The sequence below is a fragment of the Microchirus variegatus genome (assembly GCF_963457635.1).
Source record: "Microchirus variegatus genome assembly, chromosome: 1".
In the NCBI taxonomy this organism is placed as follows: domain Eukaryota; kingdom Metazoa; phylum Chordata; class Actinopteri; order Pleuronectiformes; family Soleidae; genus Microchirus; species Microchirus variegatus.
Window position 1 is genome coordinate 6,319,959 of NC_139802.1, and position 17,507 is coordinate 6,337,465.

The 17,507-nt window shown below is 40.1% G+C and overlaps 2 protein-coding genes across 2 annotated transcripts; both read left to right on the forward strand.

Annotated features, from left to right (window-relative positions):
* rbm24b (RNA binding motif protein 24b) lies at positions 1 to 5,658 on the forward strand. The gene is made up of 4 exons (XM_083891006.1): positions 1 to 297; positions 514 to 637; positions 848 to 902; positions 3,995 to 5,658. The coding sequence occupies exons 1-4, from the start codon at positions 127 to 129 to the stop codon at positions 4,365 to 4,367; spliced, it is 723 nt and encodes a 240-aa protein (XP_083747132.1). The 5' UTR covers positions 1 to 126; the 3' UTR covers positions 4,368 to 5,658.
* Positions 5,659 to 10,002: 4,344 nt separating this feature from the next.
* On the forward strand, positions 10,003 to 16,019 carry grinab (glutamate receptor, ionotropic, N-methyl D-aspartate-associated protein 1b (glutamate binding)). The gene is made up of 7 exons (XM_083900393.1): positions 10,003 to 10,134; positions 11,682 to 12,161; positions 12,258 to 12,358; positions 13,386 to 13,586; positions 13,777 to 13,905; positions 14,012 to 14,155; positions 14,869 to 16,019. The coding sequence occupies exons 2-7, from the start codon at positions 11,729 to 11,731 to the stop codon at positions 15,016 to 15,018; spliced, it is 1,158 nt and encodes a 385-aa protein (XP_083756519.1). The 5' UTR covers positions 10,003 to 10,134; positions 11,682 to 11,728; the 3' UTR covers positions 15,019 to 16,019.
* The last annotated feature ends 1,488 nt before the right edge of the window (positions 16,020 to 17,507 follow it).

Consider the following 17,507-nt stretch of genomic DNA (forward strand, 5'->3'; position numbering starts at 1 on the left):
ACTTCACACTCTCTCCACACTTCTTCTTCTTCTTCTCTCTGAACCGCACACGTCTCATTAGATTCCCTTCCCCTGCAAAACTCGCAGGAAAAAAAAAACAAAAAACCCAAGACTCAAGACGCACAAATGATGCACTCGGCGCAGAAAGACACCACCTACACCAAGATCTTCGTAGGAGGTCTTCCTTACCACACCACCGACTCCAGCCTCAGGAAGTACTTCGAAGTGTTTGGAGACATCGAGGAGGCTGTGGTCATCACTGACCGGCAGACGGGCAAATCCAGGGGCTATGGATTCGTACGTATCAAACACTTTGTTGTAAAAAGTTTTTGCACACGTGCACAGACACAGGGTTTTCAAATGGAACAGCTGAAGTAGTAGTTTTTTTATTGTGTATTGTGAGAAACAGGTGATGGTGTGAGTGTTAAGTTAGGGGTGTTTTTCTTTCTGTTGTGATTGAGACATCATTTTGTGCCAAAGTGTGGAGAAGATTTCATTGTTGTTTTGTCACAGGTGACCATGGGAGACCGGGCCTCAGCTGACCGAGCCTGTAAGGATCCCAACCCCATTATCGATGGGAGGAAAGCCAATGTGAACCTGGCCTACCTGGGGGCCAAGCCGAGGGTCATCCAGCCAGGTGAGCTGACCTCCATGATCATGTCACACAGGGTTGTTGTAAAAGAGTGTGCTCCTCCGAAAAGTCTAATAACCTGCTTGCATGTTCACCCATTCTTCATTTCAGCCTTAAACATCAGCTTCTTCAGACATATCCTCACTTTTATAGCTTTCTTTGCAAATGTAAGTCACTCCACTTTCTTAAACGACAACAATGTGGTTTCCATTCCAGGATTTGCATTCGGCATGCCTCAGATTCACCCAGCATTCATCCAGAGACCTTATGGGTAAGTTGAGAGCTGCAGAATCCCCTTCCCCAAAATGTCAAAACTTACATTGTGTGACATGATCTCTCCATAATCTGTCTCTTTTAATTGTCGTAAACATGTGTTCACATGTGTTGCCTCCACCTGTTTTTAGTCAGTGAATGAATGTGTGTGTCGGTATGCGTGCTCCTCTGCTTGGTCGTTGACTGAAGGAAGTGAACGTGTGTGTGTCCTCCTCAGCCCACTGCAGGACTTGACTCCATGTTGTGTGTGTGTGTGTGTGTCTCTCTCTGATCCGACAGGCTCGGTAACGGTTAAAATAGCAGATGAGGGGGAACATGATGATTTGAGGAATAGCTGAGAGTCTGCGTTGGGCAGAGCGCTAAAGTGTTACCTGTATACATACGCAAACGAACAGACAATGGTGACTAGATGCATGGAAGTCTTCTGTGGTTTTTTTTTTGTTTCAGTTTTCCTTAGTACATAGACTGGTGTGTGCCTTGTTTTTCAGTATGATGTGGTGTTCAGCTTAACTGTGTGCTTATTTTCTACTTGCGGTGGGGGAGTTGTGGTGGTGGGGGGTGGTGGGGGTTTGCAGGAGGTTTTTTTGTGCAGACTTTTGTGAGTTTTGATAGGATTTGGAGTTGTATTCTTTGTACCTTTTTTTAATGATTTGACTTGTGCTTTAGCTTTTCTCTCAAGCCCCCCCACCCCCCCCCCCCCCCCCCCTCGCCCCTGAGTTCTTATTTAACATTAAAGTTGATCATGTTTTGTTGTCAAACGGGGGCTGATGATCACTCACAGTGTGTTCATTTCAAAAATCGATCCCCTGCAACAAAACAAACACTGGCTTGCATGTGGGAGTTCGTTTTTTTCTGTTTTCTTACCCATGATGCTGTGTTTTCTTTTATTAACCCATTGCTTTCACGTGTTGCTTACATTGACAGGTTACATGATACTGGGCACAGTACACATTTTTTTTGGCCTTTTTTCCCCCCCATTAACCTAGCGGCTCATAATTCGGCAAATGATAAAATGGTAAATACCAATCCGTATTAAAGCTGGATCATTTTAAACAATTGTTAGTAACTAATGGTGAAAAAAAAAAAGAAGAAAAAAAAGGTCTGTCTTCTTTTATATTTATATATATATATAGACAAAGGTTGACTGCTCTGTATGTTGCAGACAGAGATCTAAGCTGCCCGGACTCTTGGGCAGCAGCTGTCAGCCACAGTGATCTCCATGGCCTCTCAAATTCACATGGAAAATAGGAGTCACTCAGCAGAGCTGTTAATAATGTATGGCACACAGACGGGGCCCGCGCGCTCGGCTGTGGACAACAGGTGGACTGAGCCATGTTTGCCCCCGTGAAGCCCTTTGGTTATATGCTGGGGGATTTACCCATGTGGTGCCGGCGAATTTTGCGAAAGCACCTTTATTTAGCCTCTGCCGCACTTTGTTTGTTGCCATCTCTTTCAGTGATGAGACGTGGCTCCAGTCAGATAAAATAATACATTAATGAAAGTACTACTACCTGGACTCCCCCCCCCTCCCCCCTCCAAAAAACCCCCCAAAAAACAGAGAGCGGCGTCAGGCAGTTGACGAGTTCCCTGCCATGTGTTGCTGAAGGAGAAGATCGGCTTGTCCTTTGGAGATGACAAGGGGAGCAAAAATAGCATGCTCTCCAGCCTCCCCTGTCAATCAAGCTGTTTGTGTGTGTGTGTGTGTGTGGTGGGGGGGGGGGGGTATATATATAACAGAGTCACACCTGCTCCTCAATATATTCACTGAGAGTTTTAGGTGGGGCTACAGTTACCCAGATACCAAAGCTCGTATTTATACCCTGATCTATATACAGAGCATTTGCTCATCCAGTTGAAGTATTGTAATGTAAACAAAGTACAAATACTTTGTTGCTCAACTCAACACAAATGTGTTGACCAAAGTGCTGTAGAGAATAATGTCAAATAAAAAACAGTCAAAGTAGACGGCATAAAAACATAAACATAAAACATTTTAAAATGACCGTACTTCAGTACAACTAGTAACTTTTACTCCACTACATTTCCTCTAACTATCTTTGTTACTTGTTACTACCAAATAAAATCAGAAGAAGAAGAAGCGTTGGTAATGGTCTGTGTTTGGATAGAGCTTTCCTAGTCTCGATTTAGCTTTTTTTTACAACTACAGTTTTGTTATTCACACGCTTCAACATGGGGTAACGTGTCTTGCTCAAGGACGCATACAGCTGAGCAGAGCCAGGAATTTATCCCACAACCTTCCAGTTGAAAGACAATTCGTTCTACCACTTCTCCTTTAAAAAAAAAAAAATACTTATCAGAAAATTACTTTTGATACTTAAGTACAGTACATGTCACATACTTTATAAAAAGTGACTTCAACTTCTATCGCACTCATTTCTTGGTAAGATACTTGTACTTTTACTCGAGTATCTCTTTTATACAGTACTTCTTTTTCTGGCAAAACTTTGAATGGATTTCTTTTTGAAACAGACTAAGTCTACTTCCAGTTGTCGAGCAACTGTAAGGTTAACTCAGCAACTCCGTCAACAGCCCTGCACTTAATGCTTCATTTGCTCCCCACACACACACAATAAGCCTATTTTAATTTTCCTTTGTTGCCATATTTGTGTGTGTAAGGACTAACATGTGTGGGCATGCCCGTATGTGTGTTGTTGGTGTTTATGGACAGAATAATGTCCACTTCTTATGTTGATATGTTGTTGTTGTGGTGGTGGTGTGCGATGAGCTCGCATTTTGTCGGTGAGACACTGGGTGCAGAGCTGGGCTGTGTCCTCTTTTAATGCCTTACTTCTATTTTCAGATTTCAGATTTTTTTTTTACTTATTTAATTTAAAGCTGTGCTTGAATTTCCTTGTTTTTTTTTGTGTTTTTTTTTGCTGCTTCCTTAACTTTTCATTTGTAGGTAGGGTTTTTCAGTTGTTAATGAATGCATTTGCTGTGTTCTGAGGACTGGATTGACGTATTTGTGGCGCCTGCTTTTTCAGTTTTTTCCAGAATTTAGTATCAGCGTCGGATGGATTACGGTCAGTGGCTTTGCTTTGACTCTGCCTGTCTTTGTGTCCTATACAGGATCCCTGCCCACCTTGTCTACCCTCAGGCCTTTATGCAGCCCAGTATGGTGATCCCTCACGTTCAACCCTCTGCTGCTTCGGCAACAGCTGCTGCTGCTGCTGCCGCCGCCACTTCCCCATACCTTGACTATACAGGAGCGACATATGCTCAGTACTCCGCGGCTGCCGCCACTGCAGCTGCCGCCGCAGCTGCTTACGAACAGTACCCGTACGCCGCCTCACCTGCACCGACGAGCTACATGACGACAGCGGGGTATGGATACGCTGTCCAACAGCCGCTGGCCGCTGCTGCCACCCCAGGAGCTGCTGCTGCTGCTGCAGCCTTCAGCCAGTACCAGCCTCAGCAGCTCCAGACAGACCGCATGCAGTGAAAAGCTACAACAACTACCTTTTTTTTTTTTTAAAGGAGGAAAGCAGGGGCAGTGACCTCCTCCCATGAGGCGGTCGTAAGTTGTGAGGATGCTGAATGATGGTTGTCACTCGCAGGTTTTATCTCAGCAGTCTTTCTACCAAAGAGCCTGAAAGAAAATCACCAGCAATTTAGAGGAAAAAAAAAAATGCTGTATATTTGTATTCGGGGGCAATACCAGTATTTTGTCAATATATATGAATATTTAATATTTATTCAGTGGAGTAATACGTCAGCAAAGTAATATTTAATGTTAACTGACGTTGGCTCACTGGACCACATGTTGACAAATGTCTTGTAAATATATATATTTCAGTGGAATTTGTATAAAATTCACAATAGCATTAATGTCTTATAATCAGATTTCTTCCCCACTATTTTGAAAACGAAACACTTGCATAGGAAAATGAGAGCGGTGCGTTACGCCGTCATGCTGTTTCCATTCTTTCATAGTCTTGGACCAGTACTGTTTGGTAAAAGCTATGCACACATTTAGAGAGACCTTTTGCTAGGGTTGTTTCTCTCTTTTTTTTTTTAAATAATCGTGTGGAGTGAGGTAGATTAGACGTCCTCGACTAGTTTCTTCTCAGATGGTACATACTGTAGGATGTAATGCTGAAGCGCTCAATTTTCTTCCCTTTAAATTGCACCTCAAGTAAACTCAGCAGAAGGGACAGAAACATCGTCTAATGTGAATCTTTCATTTTGAAGAAGAAAAAAAAAAAATCATAATGTGCCTTTTAAATTATGCTATTTATGTATTTATTATGGAGCCTTACAGTAAAAAAAAAAAAAAAAAAAAAAGAAACCCTTTATTTGTGTCCATGTGCTAGTATGTAGAAGCCCACTGTAGAACATTTGCTGCTGCATTTCTCATGATCAAGAGCACGTGTCGTTCAAGGGTGTTTAAAGTGGGCTCAGCAGTGTGCTGGACTGTGTATAAAGAACAAAATATGAGTGGAAAGGTAGCAACAAAACTCAGATGCTTTTTGTGGTTTTTTTGTAGCGTTAATGTCTAAAATAAATCCTTCCTTCTTTAATGTCACTTTTTATACTTGACCAGCCTGATAAAGGACAATGTTACAACTGTTTTAACTTTTTAGACTCTCTTCTTTTTCCTTTTCTTTCTACTTTTGATGTCAAGTGACATTGAATGTCTTCTAATGCAAGGGCATCACCCAATTCTCCTTTCAATTTATAATGCATGACTCCAAATAATGCAAACATTTAATTTGTGAAATAAAAGGATAATAAATCGCAACTTCTTTTTATTTTATTGTGTTTTCTATGCGATGGGTGAAATGTGACACATAATGATCACCGTGGGTAAGATAATGGAACATAACTGTTATCGATAATGAAATGATGCATAACCGCTTGAGATGTGCGATTAGGTTTGTTTTGACTGAAAGAAAAAGTGCTATAGAAATGAAGTTTATTGATATAAACCGCTTTCATGAAGAAGTAAGAGATGTTATTGAAGTGTTGGTTTACAATGCGGAACCAAATCAGTTGTTCGGGTAGTTCCACTGCAATTTAAACTTTCACTGCATGATTGTCACATAACCAGATTTTCCTGTCTCACGTTGCAAAACAAAAATAGACACTCAGCAGGCAAAGACGTGTGTCCTGAAAGAGAAAAGAGTCACCATGACTAACTAGTGACCTCTGCAACTCAGTGCTCTGGACTTTGATGCTTCTGCTTACATTAAAAGTCAATGCTGATGTTTGTATGAATCTTACCGTCTCTGTAGTTCCAGACTATGGAGTAAAGAATGTCCCTTTTCCTCCTGTTATATAATAATCCATGTCGATCCTTGTCAAATACATCTTGATAAATAAGAACATTCATTCAAAACTGGCAAAATTAAATTTGTGGCTGAGTAGATCTAAGCAGTTGAATTACCCACTCATTTCCAGGGACCACTGAAGACTCTGATGTCCAACTTCCTGTGTTCATCATCATCAGATGTTATGATCCACCTAATTTGATCATTTGACCGGAGCCAGGCAAAGGAAAAGATAAATACAATTGTATGCACCCCTGTAAATGTTCATGATTTCCCTTTATAAATCATTGGTTGTTTGGATAAGACATTTCAGTTATATAATATATCATATAGGAGACAAACGCAGTGATATTTGAGAAGTGAAGTAAAGTTTATATGATTTACAGGCAACAAAATTAGGCATGTGCATACATTTAGGCATTGACTCATTGTCATTGATTGATTTGAATAACTTTGGCACTAATTATTGGACCTCAAAATTGGTTTGGTAACTTCAGTGACCCTTGACCTCCATACACAGGTGAATCCAATCACGAGAAAGTGTATTTAAGGAGGCCAATTGTACGTGTTTCTCATCTTTCATCATCTTGCTGCAGTCACTGTGCATTGTTCAACTACTCGGCGCACTTTACACAAGGAGATGCTGTATGGAAGAGTAATGCAGAAAAAGCCTTTTCTCTGCACCCGCCACAAACAGAGTCGCTTGAAGCATGCACATTTAGACAAGCCAGCTTCATTTTGGAATTTTTGATTAAACTAAAATAGAGTTATTTGGGCAAAACAAGGGGTGAAAAAAGAACACAGCATTCCAAGAAAAACACTTGCTACCTACAGTAAAATTTGGTAGCGGTTCCATCATGCTGTGGGGCTGTGTGGCCAATGCAGGGACTGGGAATCTTGTTAAAGTTGAGGGTCGCATGGATTCCACTCAATATCAGCAGATTCTGGAAAACAATTTCCAGGAATCTGTGACAAAGTTGAAGTTGTGCCGGGGCTGGATCTTTCAACAAGACAACGACCCTAAACACTGCTCAGAATCTACTAAGGCATTCATGCAGAGGAACAAATACAATGTTCTGGAATGACCGTCTCAGTCCCCAGACCTGAATATTATTGAAAAATTGTGGTGTGATTTAAAGCGGACTGTCCATGCTCAGAAACCATCAAACCTGACTGAACTGGAGATGTTTTGTGAAGAAGAATGGTCCAAAATACCTTCTAACAGAATCCGGACTCTAATTGGAAGCTATAGGAAGTGTTTAGAGACTGTTATTTCTGCAAAAGGAGGATGAACAAAATGTTTATTTTATGCACATGCCTAATTAGGTTCAAATAATCCTTGCACACTTTCTGTAAATCATATAAACTTTATTTCACTTCTCAAATATCACTGTGTTTGTCTCCTATATGATATATTAGACTGAATTTCCTTATTCAAACAACCAATGATTTACGAAGGAATATCATGAAAATTTACAGGGGTGCCCAAACGTTTGCATACCACTGTATATACAATGAGTACATAATACAAAACTGTGTCACTTGTGAAGTGGCCTTGAGTACAACAAACAGGCAGTTACAGGACATGTTCTGCTTTATGTGTATACATAATATGCATTAAATGTTATTTATCAAACATACAGTATATCTCCTACATATGTCTGGTTTTCCTCTTCAAAAAAGTATTATGTGTCACAGAAATGGTAGTAAAATGGTCAGAAATGTTCTTCATACCGTGATTTATGTATGTTAATGGTTCGCAACCGTGTGTTCATTTGTACAAACTGGGTCCTCATTTACAAAGTTTGGTTGAACACTGGCTTATATTGTAACCACGATGGCTTGGTCTAGGTAAACAGCGGTGTCCCCCTGACACCTGCTGGCTCCTGAGGGTCACTCATTCATGCTAAAGACACTTTGTGCTTAGAGGAAGCCATTTTAAACATTTAATGACTGAACTGTAACAACGTTATTTCAAGACACATTTCTTTAATCAAAATGAATATGCAAATACCAATTATTTGACGATACACTATATGGACAAATGTATTTGGACACTTGACCATGGCACCAACAGCTTCCACACTTAATTTTTGAAGTGTTTTTATGGGTATTTGTGCACATTAAAGGTGTCATATGTAAGAATGTGGCCAAAAACAAATCAAATTCAAAATACAGAGATCTTTTAGGTCTGGTTCTCTGACTTAACTGGCAACCTGTGGTTGCTCGGCAGCTGAGACTCTACTGACTGCAATGGTTGGTAGATGGCGGTAGGTGGCGCCACATGCCAAAACATGATTTCAAAACATAAACATGATTTGCAGTCTGCAAATTTTGTTTTTTTTATTGCAAATATATTGTCTGTACTGTTGTTGTTGGTGAGTTCAGTTTGTTATATGAACATTATTCCTGAGTCTCTGTGACATATTAGGAGGATTTTATGGCCAGTTGCTTTAGATTTATTACATAATGCACCTTTAATTCTGTAGAGAATTTATGAGGTCAGACACTGATGCTGGATAAGAATCTCTGTTCCAGTTCATCCCAGGTGCTTGATTAGGGCTCAATCGATTACTTCACACGTGTGGCCAAATACTTTTGTCCATATTACTCCAGTTGGAAATAATGGTGTTTTGACAAGTTAAAACTTTTAGCCTAAAATCCCCCCCGTCAGCTTGTGAACAGGCAAGGCAGGCAACTGCTTGGGGCCCCGAGTTGATAGGGGGCCCCCGACACTCGGAGCCTGAGGGCTGTTTTTACTGAAATGTGCAGTGACCAGCCACATCCCCGTCCCCCTTAAACAACAAGGGGCAATTTGCAATGACATCTCAGTAGGAAACCTCCATAAAGGGGCCCCACCTCACTTTAACCTGTGTGAAGTTATCGTTCTGCAAGTTGGAAAATGAAGAGGATTATTTACAGTCTAATGCATATCTTTTTTACTCAGTTTATATATGTTTTTTTCAGTTATTTACAGTATTTTATTGTTGTATATATTTATATTTTTTTTATAATGTGAGTTCTTTACAGTGTAATGTATTTTTTTTACTAAGTTTATATAGTTTTTTAAAAGCTATTTACAGTATTTTATTGTTCTTTACATTTATATTTTCACATACTTTTTAATTACAAGGTTTTTCCATGTTATTTCATTCATTTCGAAAAAAAATATATATTTTGAACTCATACATTTTTCGTTGGTGTCAGATTATTTATAACATAATGGTGATGAACACTGGTTGGAAGGGCCCCCTGGGAATTTTTGCTTAGGGCCCCTACAGACTCTAGAATCGCCTCTGGTTTTCGTCAGTCGTTAACTTTCAATGATTTATTTATCTCGAGCCAACAATGGGTGCAATGAGTGGCAGTGATGCGTTCACGTACTACACATTGTTGTTGTAACTACAGCTTCCCTACGCCACTTCCCCCCACAAAAAAATATGTACTCGTTATATTATGCTTGTCGTAAAAACGTCTGCGAATGATGGACTCGTTGAAAACTTTAATACTGTCTACATTTATACTGACATCATTTAAGTGCCAATAACAAGCACCTTACACGGCGAGAGTGCGTCGTTCAGCGACATTTATTAATCACATTTGGTGGGTAAAGTGTTGCTATTGTTGATGTCGACTTGCTTCATCTCAGACGACACTAATGTATCGTCATAAAACGGCAAGTAGTGAGTAAATACACGTTAGTTCAGCGTGTGCAGCGTGACTAGGCCCGCGACCCTGAACGCAGCACCGCATTCCGCAGCCTGAGAGCGGACACAGCGGTGGAGGAGGAGAGAAGGAGGAAGAGGAGGAGGAAGAGGAGGTGAAGAGCAGTTTCCTGGCATTCGAACACACAAAAGACATTACCCGAGTGTGTGCGACAACCTGCCGAAACAGAAACACACACATTAAGAGGAATATCGCTGGTGGATTATAAACAACGTGAGTAACATTTAAAGACTTTAATTTATCCCAACGCTGCCGGCGTTTGTCACATTTGTATTGGGCTATTGTTATTGTTTAGCTAACGAACACAGGTGTCCTTACGATATGTAAAGAAGGTTTTGTACATGTGTTTTTACATATTTGTGAGTAGTAATTTGTGATTTAACACCAAATCCAATTGAAAATGTTAGTCTTTCGGCCTTAAATGGCTGTTTTCCTGGCTGAAAGTGACATTCGTGGCCTAAATGTATTGGCTGAATCTCGCGAGTTTAAGGGGACCTCTGGGATTTAAATCAATAACCAGTTTATGTTGACATTCGGGGGGTTGAGTGAAACAGCGACATTTTATTTAAATTGTTGTAATGTACTGTAAGGTCTGTTTGTGGAGGATAACACAGGACTAGTGAGAGTGTTCATGTTGTGGTGGAGATAAGAAAAGGGAACCAATGACGAAGAATTTCACTTCCTCTCAAACACACTCTTTCCAGTAGAAGACATTTTGACACGACATGATGCAACTGTTTACCGTAAACACTGCGGCCTGTGGTTCTGTTGATGTTGGGATTTATAAATTCTTTTAAAAAAAGCGATTTCCCCCCAATGTAACCTCACTGTTATTACTAGCCAAGGCTGGAATCAGAGTTTTATTTCTCTTAATGAAATCCATTCGATCGCCAATTTAAATACATTGATTTGAATTTAGTTGATTTTTGTTTTGGCTGTTGTTGCTTGTCTTAAACTATTAATGTTTAGGTATTGTATTATCCTACATACATACATATTAATTGAAATAAAGCTGTTGAAAGTCATTAATGTCATCGGGAAACCTGGAGGAGAAAAATGAAACGCATGAACATTTTTTTTTTTTTTACCAGTAGGGCTGAAGAATAATTTGCTTTCAAATCAAAATTGCATTTTGAAACAACATAGGTAATTCCTGCAATGTAAATGTAATTCTTCTATTTTTGATTGTTCCATCTTCTGTGAAAACGCATACTCGTCCTTGCAATAGGATACAGTAGTAAATCATTTGCTGATGTCATATGGTAATGAATGCTACATCACACTTTAAATCTGCTATAAAGTGAATATTGAACTGAATCATACAATTAATTATATTGCAAATGAATTCACCGTTGCAAAACCCCACATTTTCCCAAAATTGTTCAGAACTAATCAGATGGCAGCAGCGTCATGTGACCTCTTGGGGTGCATTCAATTAAATTTTATTTGTATCGCACCAAATCTCAACATACATCATCTCAAGTAGTACATAAACAATATCATGCATTGCAATTTGCAACTAAAATACGTTATTCAAAAGGTTTGGTTCGTTTCACGAAAGTGCGATAGTGTGAAAGCAATCTTGGAGCAGCTGAATGTTGCAACCCCCAATTGAACAAATTCCCCAGTCTTACCAAATCTAGTGGACTATGAGGTGTGTAAACGACCTTAGAGTATTTCACCATGGACATTGTGGAGGTCTTGCAGCCATCATCCTCTAATCACTATTGACTGATGACTTTTTATATTACTTTTTTCAGAACTGTTCCCATCATACTCTGATCTCTGTCAACTATCCAAGCCAGAGATGACCACAGAGAAGCCTGGATGGACCCCATTCCAAGGGGAACCTGCTCCTCCCTATCCCACAGGGCAGCCAGTGTTTCCTCCTGCGTATGACATGAACATGGCCGACTCTAACATGTTTGGAAGCCCTGCTGCTGGAGGCCTCCCTTTCCCTCCACCAACTGCATTTGGACCTGCTGTTGCTGGTGGATTTGGGATGGCCCCAAATTCTCAAGGTGGCATAGGCATAGGTGACATGAACATGGCCGACTCTAACATGTTTGGAAGCCCTGCTGCTGGAGGCCTCCCTTTCCCTCCACCAACTGCATTTGGACCTGCTGTTGCTGGTGGATTTGGGATGGCCCCAAATTCTCAAGGTGGCATAGGATATGGTGTCAATCCATCTCCTTTACCGTATTTACCTCCAGCTCATGGCTTGGGTGACAACTTAAATGGTCAGTATATCTAACATTGAGGCATTTTTTAAATGTGAAGATAGATTTGCTGAATAATTGAATCCCTTTTTTTGTTTATGGTTTGTATCATTTCAGATGATGTCTGCAGCCAGGAGGACCCACCCCCCTTCGACGAGAACCAAGACTTTGATTTTGGATTAGACAACAAGACCATAAGACGAGCGTTTATTCGTAAGGTGAGGTGACAGAGGTTTGAGGGGGAAGAGGTAGAATCATATATCCAGTATATATATATAACATTGCAGCAAGAAGACCCGGATTTGCGACTCAGTCGAACAAGGGTCTTTCTGCACGGATTTTGCATGTTCTCCCCATGTGTGCACGGGTTTTCTCTGGTTTCCTCAGTCCACAGTCCAAAAACATGCAGATTTTGGGATTAGGCAAATAACACACAGTGTGAGAGTGGATGGTTGTCAGCAGAAGATTGGCACCAGCGCCCCCCGCGACCCTCATGTAGAGGATACAGCGGTAGAAGATGAATGGATGGATAGATGGATATATAAAACATCACAGGGTTCTATCTATGGTCTTTTCAGACCTATTATTAACATCCACTCTGACTGAGGTACAAGTGTGACGGCACCAAATGTGTCCTAAATACATCCTCCTGAGATCTGATCTCAAAAACCTAATTCAGAAGCGGTTTGAGGACATGTGGCCCCGTTCCTGAGCATTCATAAATGCAATTCATCCTCTGGAGGATGGATGAGAGACTACCTTCTCAGCTGATGTCCTCAGTCTGACCTGCAGCATTTTCATAGTAAACTGATGCCCATAACGTCATTTATCTGTAGCCATCACTACAGTATTAAAAGTGATCGCCGCACGATTTCTTTTATGTAATGTAAAAATGTTGTTAACATTATCGTGAATGGTAATCCACTGTCACTCATACACGCAGAGCCATCTAACATAAGTCTTGATTAAAAACACAAAATAAATTCAACCCAGATGAAGCCAGATCTGTGGTCACAGGAAACATCCATAAATGCCAGATGTGAACAGTTGTATTCATGGCACTGTACACTTGATCTCTTAATAACAGGTCTGAATGGAGCCGTCTCTGACATAAAGATCAACTTATTCCATGTTTTAGTTTGCATCTAGATATAGATTCCCATCTCAAATGTATTTATTGAAATGAGCTCCAACTTTTATTGTAATAAAAAAATAATAATAATCATAATTCACCCTTTATTCCAGGTCTTCTTGTTGCTAACTGCTCAGCTGGCGGTGACGTTCGCTTTTGTGGCCGTTTTCACCTTTGTGGAAGAAGTCAAGAAGTTTGTCATGGTGAACATCTGGACCTACTTTGTGTCCTACGGTGTGTTCTTTGTGTCCGTCATTGCGATCAGTTGCTGTGGAAGCTTGAGCCGTAGACATCCTTGGAACCTGATTGCATTGGTAAGATTGCTCACACTTTGTTTTTCCAAAATGGAGAAAGGAGGATTGAAAGTTAAGGAACTGCAGTGCTATCTGACCTGGACTGTTTTTGTCATAGATACAATGCAAAGAGCCTCAAACGTCATTTATTATTCATGTCTTAAAATAACACTCACTCAAATGTGCTGATATATTTGTTTCTTCTATTCAGTCCATCCTGACTCTCAGTCTGTCCTACATGGTGGGAATGATTGCCAGCTTCCATGATACTGACTCCGTCATAATGGCAGTGGGCATCACGGCAGTCGTGTGCTTTACAGTGGTCATTTTCTCAATGCAGGTTTGTGTCTGTCAGTCCGTGCTTCTCATATTGATGTCATGCACATTACATGAACCACATTTTGATATTGAGGCACTCGTCTGTCTCTCTTTGCTTCCTCCCACAGACCAAGTACGACTTCACTTCCTGTTACGGCGTGCTGTTTGTCTGTTTGACTGTAATGTTCTTCTTCGGCATCCTCTGCATTTTCCTGCAGGACAGAATACTACACATCGTGTATGCTGGACTGGGAGCGTTGCTCTTCACCTGTGTAAGTTAAAAGTTCTCCCCACTGCTGAAACTGGTAATTAGCAGTGAGTGATTGATCGCAATGAGTTTGTGATTGTGACTGGTGATGTCACCGCTGCTGCATCTGTGGTTTTCATTTCTGTCTAAAAGACTATAATGTCTACTGTCACAAGAACAGTAAACATTATATTAATTGAAATGCATAGACAACAAGAAGAGATTTTTGTTTGCAAACAAAGCTGAGAAACCAGGATAGGACATAGCGGCTAAAGCTCACATTTTTCAAATGTCATGTGGCATCATGTAGCAAAAAATATAAATATTCCAGACAACAATTTTTATTTTTTTTTATCACAAAATATGCTTTTATTTTGTCACATGAAAACGATATTTGCAGGAAATGCCATTGGAATCAGACCTTTAGCAACAAAATATTGAAATGCTCAGGCGTTCTGTGTCCTAGTGCCCATAAATCCAAGAATCCATTAAAAAAAAGTTGAATAGTTTTAATTTCAGCTACTTTCTTCCCCAGAAATAACTCTGAGATTCACTTTTGCACCATTTAGAGAATAGCATTTACCAAAATACAAATTCTTGCCATACTTTTTACTATACCTGTTTTAATGCTTGAAATTGAGATTCTTTAAAACAGACCAAGTCAGACATCATTATTGTTTTCTCCATTTGTTGCGTGTAAACATGTTTGAGCCATTGTGAATTTCCTCTGTGTTTCAGTTCCTGGCCGTCGACACGCAGATGCTGCTTGGCAACAAGGAGTTGTCCCTGAGTCCAGAAGAATATGTCTTTGCTGCCCTTAGCCTGTACACAGATATTGTCTACATCTTCCTCTATATCCTTTCCATCATTGGAAAAGTAAGGGGCTGAGCATGAGAAGTATAAAAGTGTATTATTGTACGCTGGGTTTCTTTTTTTTCTTGTAGTGTTGATCACATAGATTTATTTGCTTCACTCTGTGGAAATGTTCATTTTTCTGATAGTATGGAGTTTTTATGTTGTAGGTTGAGGTTGTTTTTGTACCTGTGGTACAAGCATTTATCTTGGTTTGGAAAATTGTTTCTAATACCATTTGAAAATTGACCAAAATAGTCACTATTCACTCTCCACCTGAGCATTTATCTTTATCACAGTTTGTTAAGTTATGATGAGAATTTATCTTTCTGCTTGTAAGCAGTTATGTTTTCACTCATTCCAATTTAAAGGTCCCATATTATGCAAAATCACCTTTTTAATCATTTTAATACTAATAATAAGACTCTGGAGGCCCTACCAGTCTCCAAAGTGTGAAAAAAGATGAATAACTTATGTTTTTGTGGTCCTCCTCAGTCTAAGTACAGGAGATAAAACACACAATGTTGACTTCTGCGCTCATTGGGACGTCACAATGCGCTAAATTCCTGGAATTGTCTCGCAGAGCTGTGCTCTGTCCGGAAAACACGCGAGAGTCCTGGTGAGGGCAACGGTCTCCGAAAGTCCGCGAAAAGTCCTATTCTTGGCTCCACAGAGCAGCACAGAGTCCTACACAAACTTCCAGCCTCAGAGGATTTATCTGTCCAGTGGATCCATGTTATATGTAATAAGCAATGTGCCTGCTAGAGCCTGCAAATGATCCCTTTTCCAAATGCTAGCTGCTGTTAGCTCCCAGTAGCCTCTGTGGTGATGTCGTTTCCTGTCCCTTAAGTTTTGTTTTCCTTTTTTGTTTTTTGTTTTAAAGAGATACTACTAAACAGAGCGTTCTGAACAGGGCTGTTTTGGCAGGGTGATTGAACTGCTGTGGTGCTTCATCCTTATGGTATTTTGACCAAAGCATGTCACAGACATGTTCATTAGGACACCATGGAACTAGGTTCACTTGGGGAAATAGGGTATAATATGGGACCTTTATGAGACTTCTTCAGTGGATGAAGACCCAGGAATGTAGTTTAAATGTGAGAAAAAAAGGTAGTTAGTGACCCTTGAGTCTGGATTGTTTTTATCTCTTTTTTATATTCAGGGTCAAGAAATGTGCAGATTGTTGTCAAACAACTTTGTTCATTGTAAAGAATAAATTTTTATAACTACGGTTACTTGCAAAAGCCTGGTCTCTTTTGTATGAATTGAAATAACCTTGTTAGAATCACATCCTTCGAGAGAATTTTATTCTGATTTATGTTGCTAAAGAGGTCAGTTCTTGACAAATATGAGCCTCTCAATCATGAAAATGGGCAGAGGGTTGTTCTTTGCCAGTAGATGGCAGTAAGGATGCATTTCAGAGCTTTAAGAGTAGTGATAAAGAAACCAGAATAATTCTCTGACAAAGGTAAAGTTAAAGAAACATTTTAATAACTGAGCCTTATTTTGTTGGCCAGAGCCAAATGACCATTATTGTAAACACTGGGACAAGCAAATACACAATCTCAATTGTGGCAGCCGTTCTCTTCTGTGACTTAAATGATTAAAGCTTTCGAGCTTAAATTATTAAACTCATCTACTGCGTGCAACAGCCTTAAATTACAACCCTGATTAACACACTGTAGGATCAGGTGCAGAACCAAGCTCTTCATAAGTAGACCATAATAATCCATCCACATAACCCTTAAACATAACAATTGGCAAAAACATTTTTAAAAAATCTATTGAGTTTATTACAGTAACCAGAAGCTTAATTATGAAAAAAATAAAATAATTAATTGCTTAATTTTTTAATTCTGTTAGTTCACAGCACACCTGCAATACCTTTCTGTCCCACCAGGAGGCCACAACTCACTGAATGACAGGTTTGTCCCCCCCGCCCCAGCAATATAGTGGTAGAAGATGGGTAGAAGATCACTAATCTTTTTATCGCTGTAAATATGATAACATTTTAAGCTCATATCACCCCACCCCTACTGAACAGTTGTTTTTTCACAAAATGTTGGACTTTTTTTTCCACTTTAATGGCCCCCTCCTGACCAGACGTAACACTCATTGGCCCCCCAGGTCATTTGAGTTTGTGGTGTAGTATCCACTCTGTGAGAATGGCAAGATATGTGTGTATTTCTTAGACTAACACCCCCCCCCCCCCACTACTAAGGAGAACAGCATCAAAACTGTGCCAGATCACCTGCGATGAGAAACTGGTAACAAAACAGATTCCAACGTCCAAATTCAGGTCTCTCATTTCATTTTACTCTCATTCCATGTAGACACAACTGAGACAGCCAGACTGTCAAGCTGATTATACTCCTAAATTCAAAGGTAAGTGATATGCTGCACTGATGGTTGTTCCCAGAAGTTGATCAATTTTGATCATTTCTTTGCCGTTGTTGAGAGACGGCAAACAACTGGATATCATTTTCATACGGTCCAAGACGGCAAACAAGATCATAGAGGTCAGA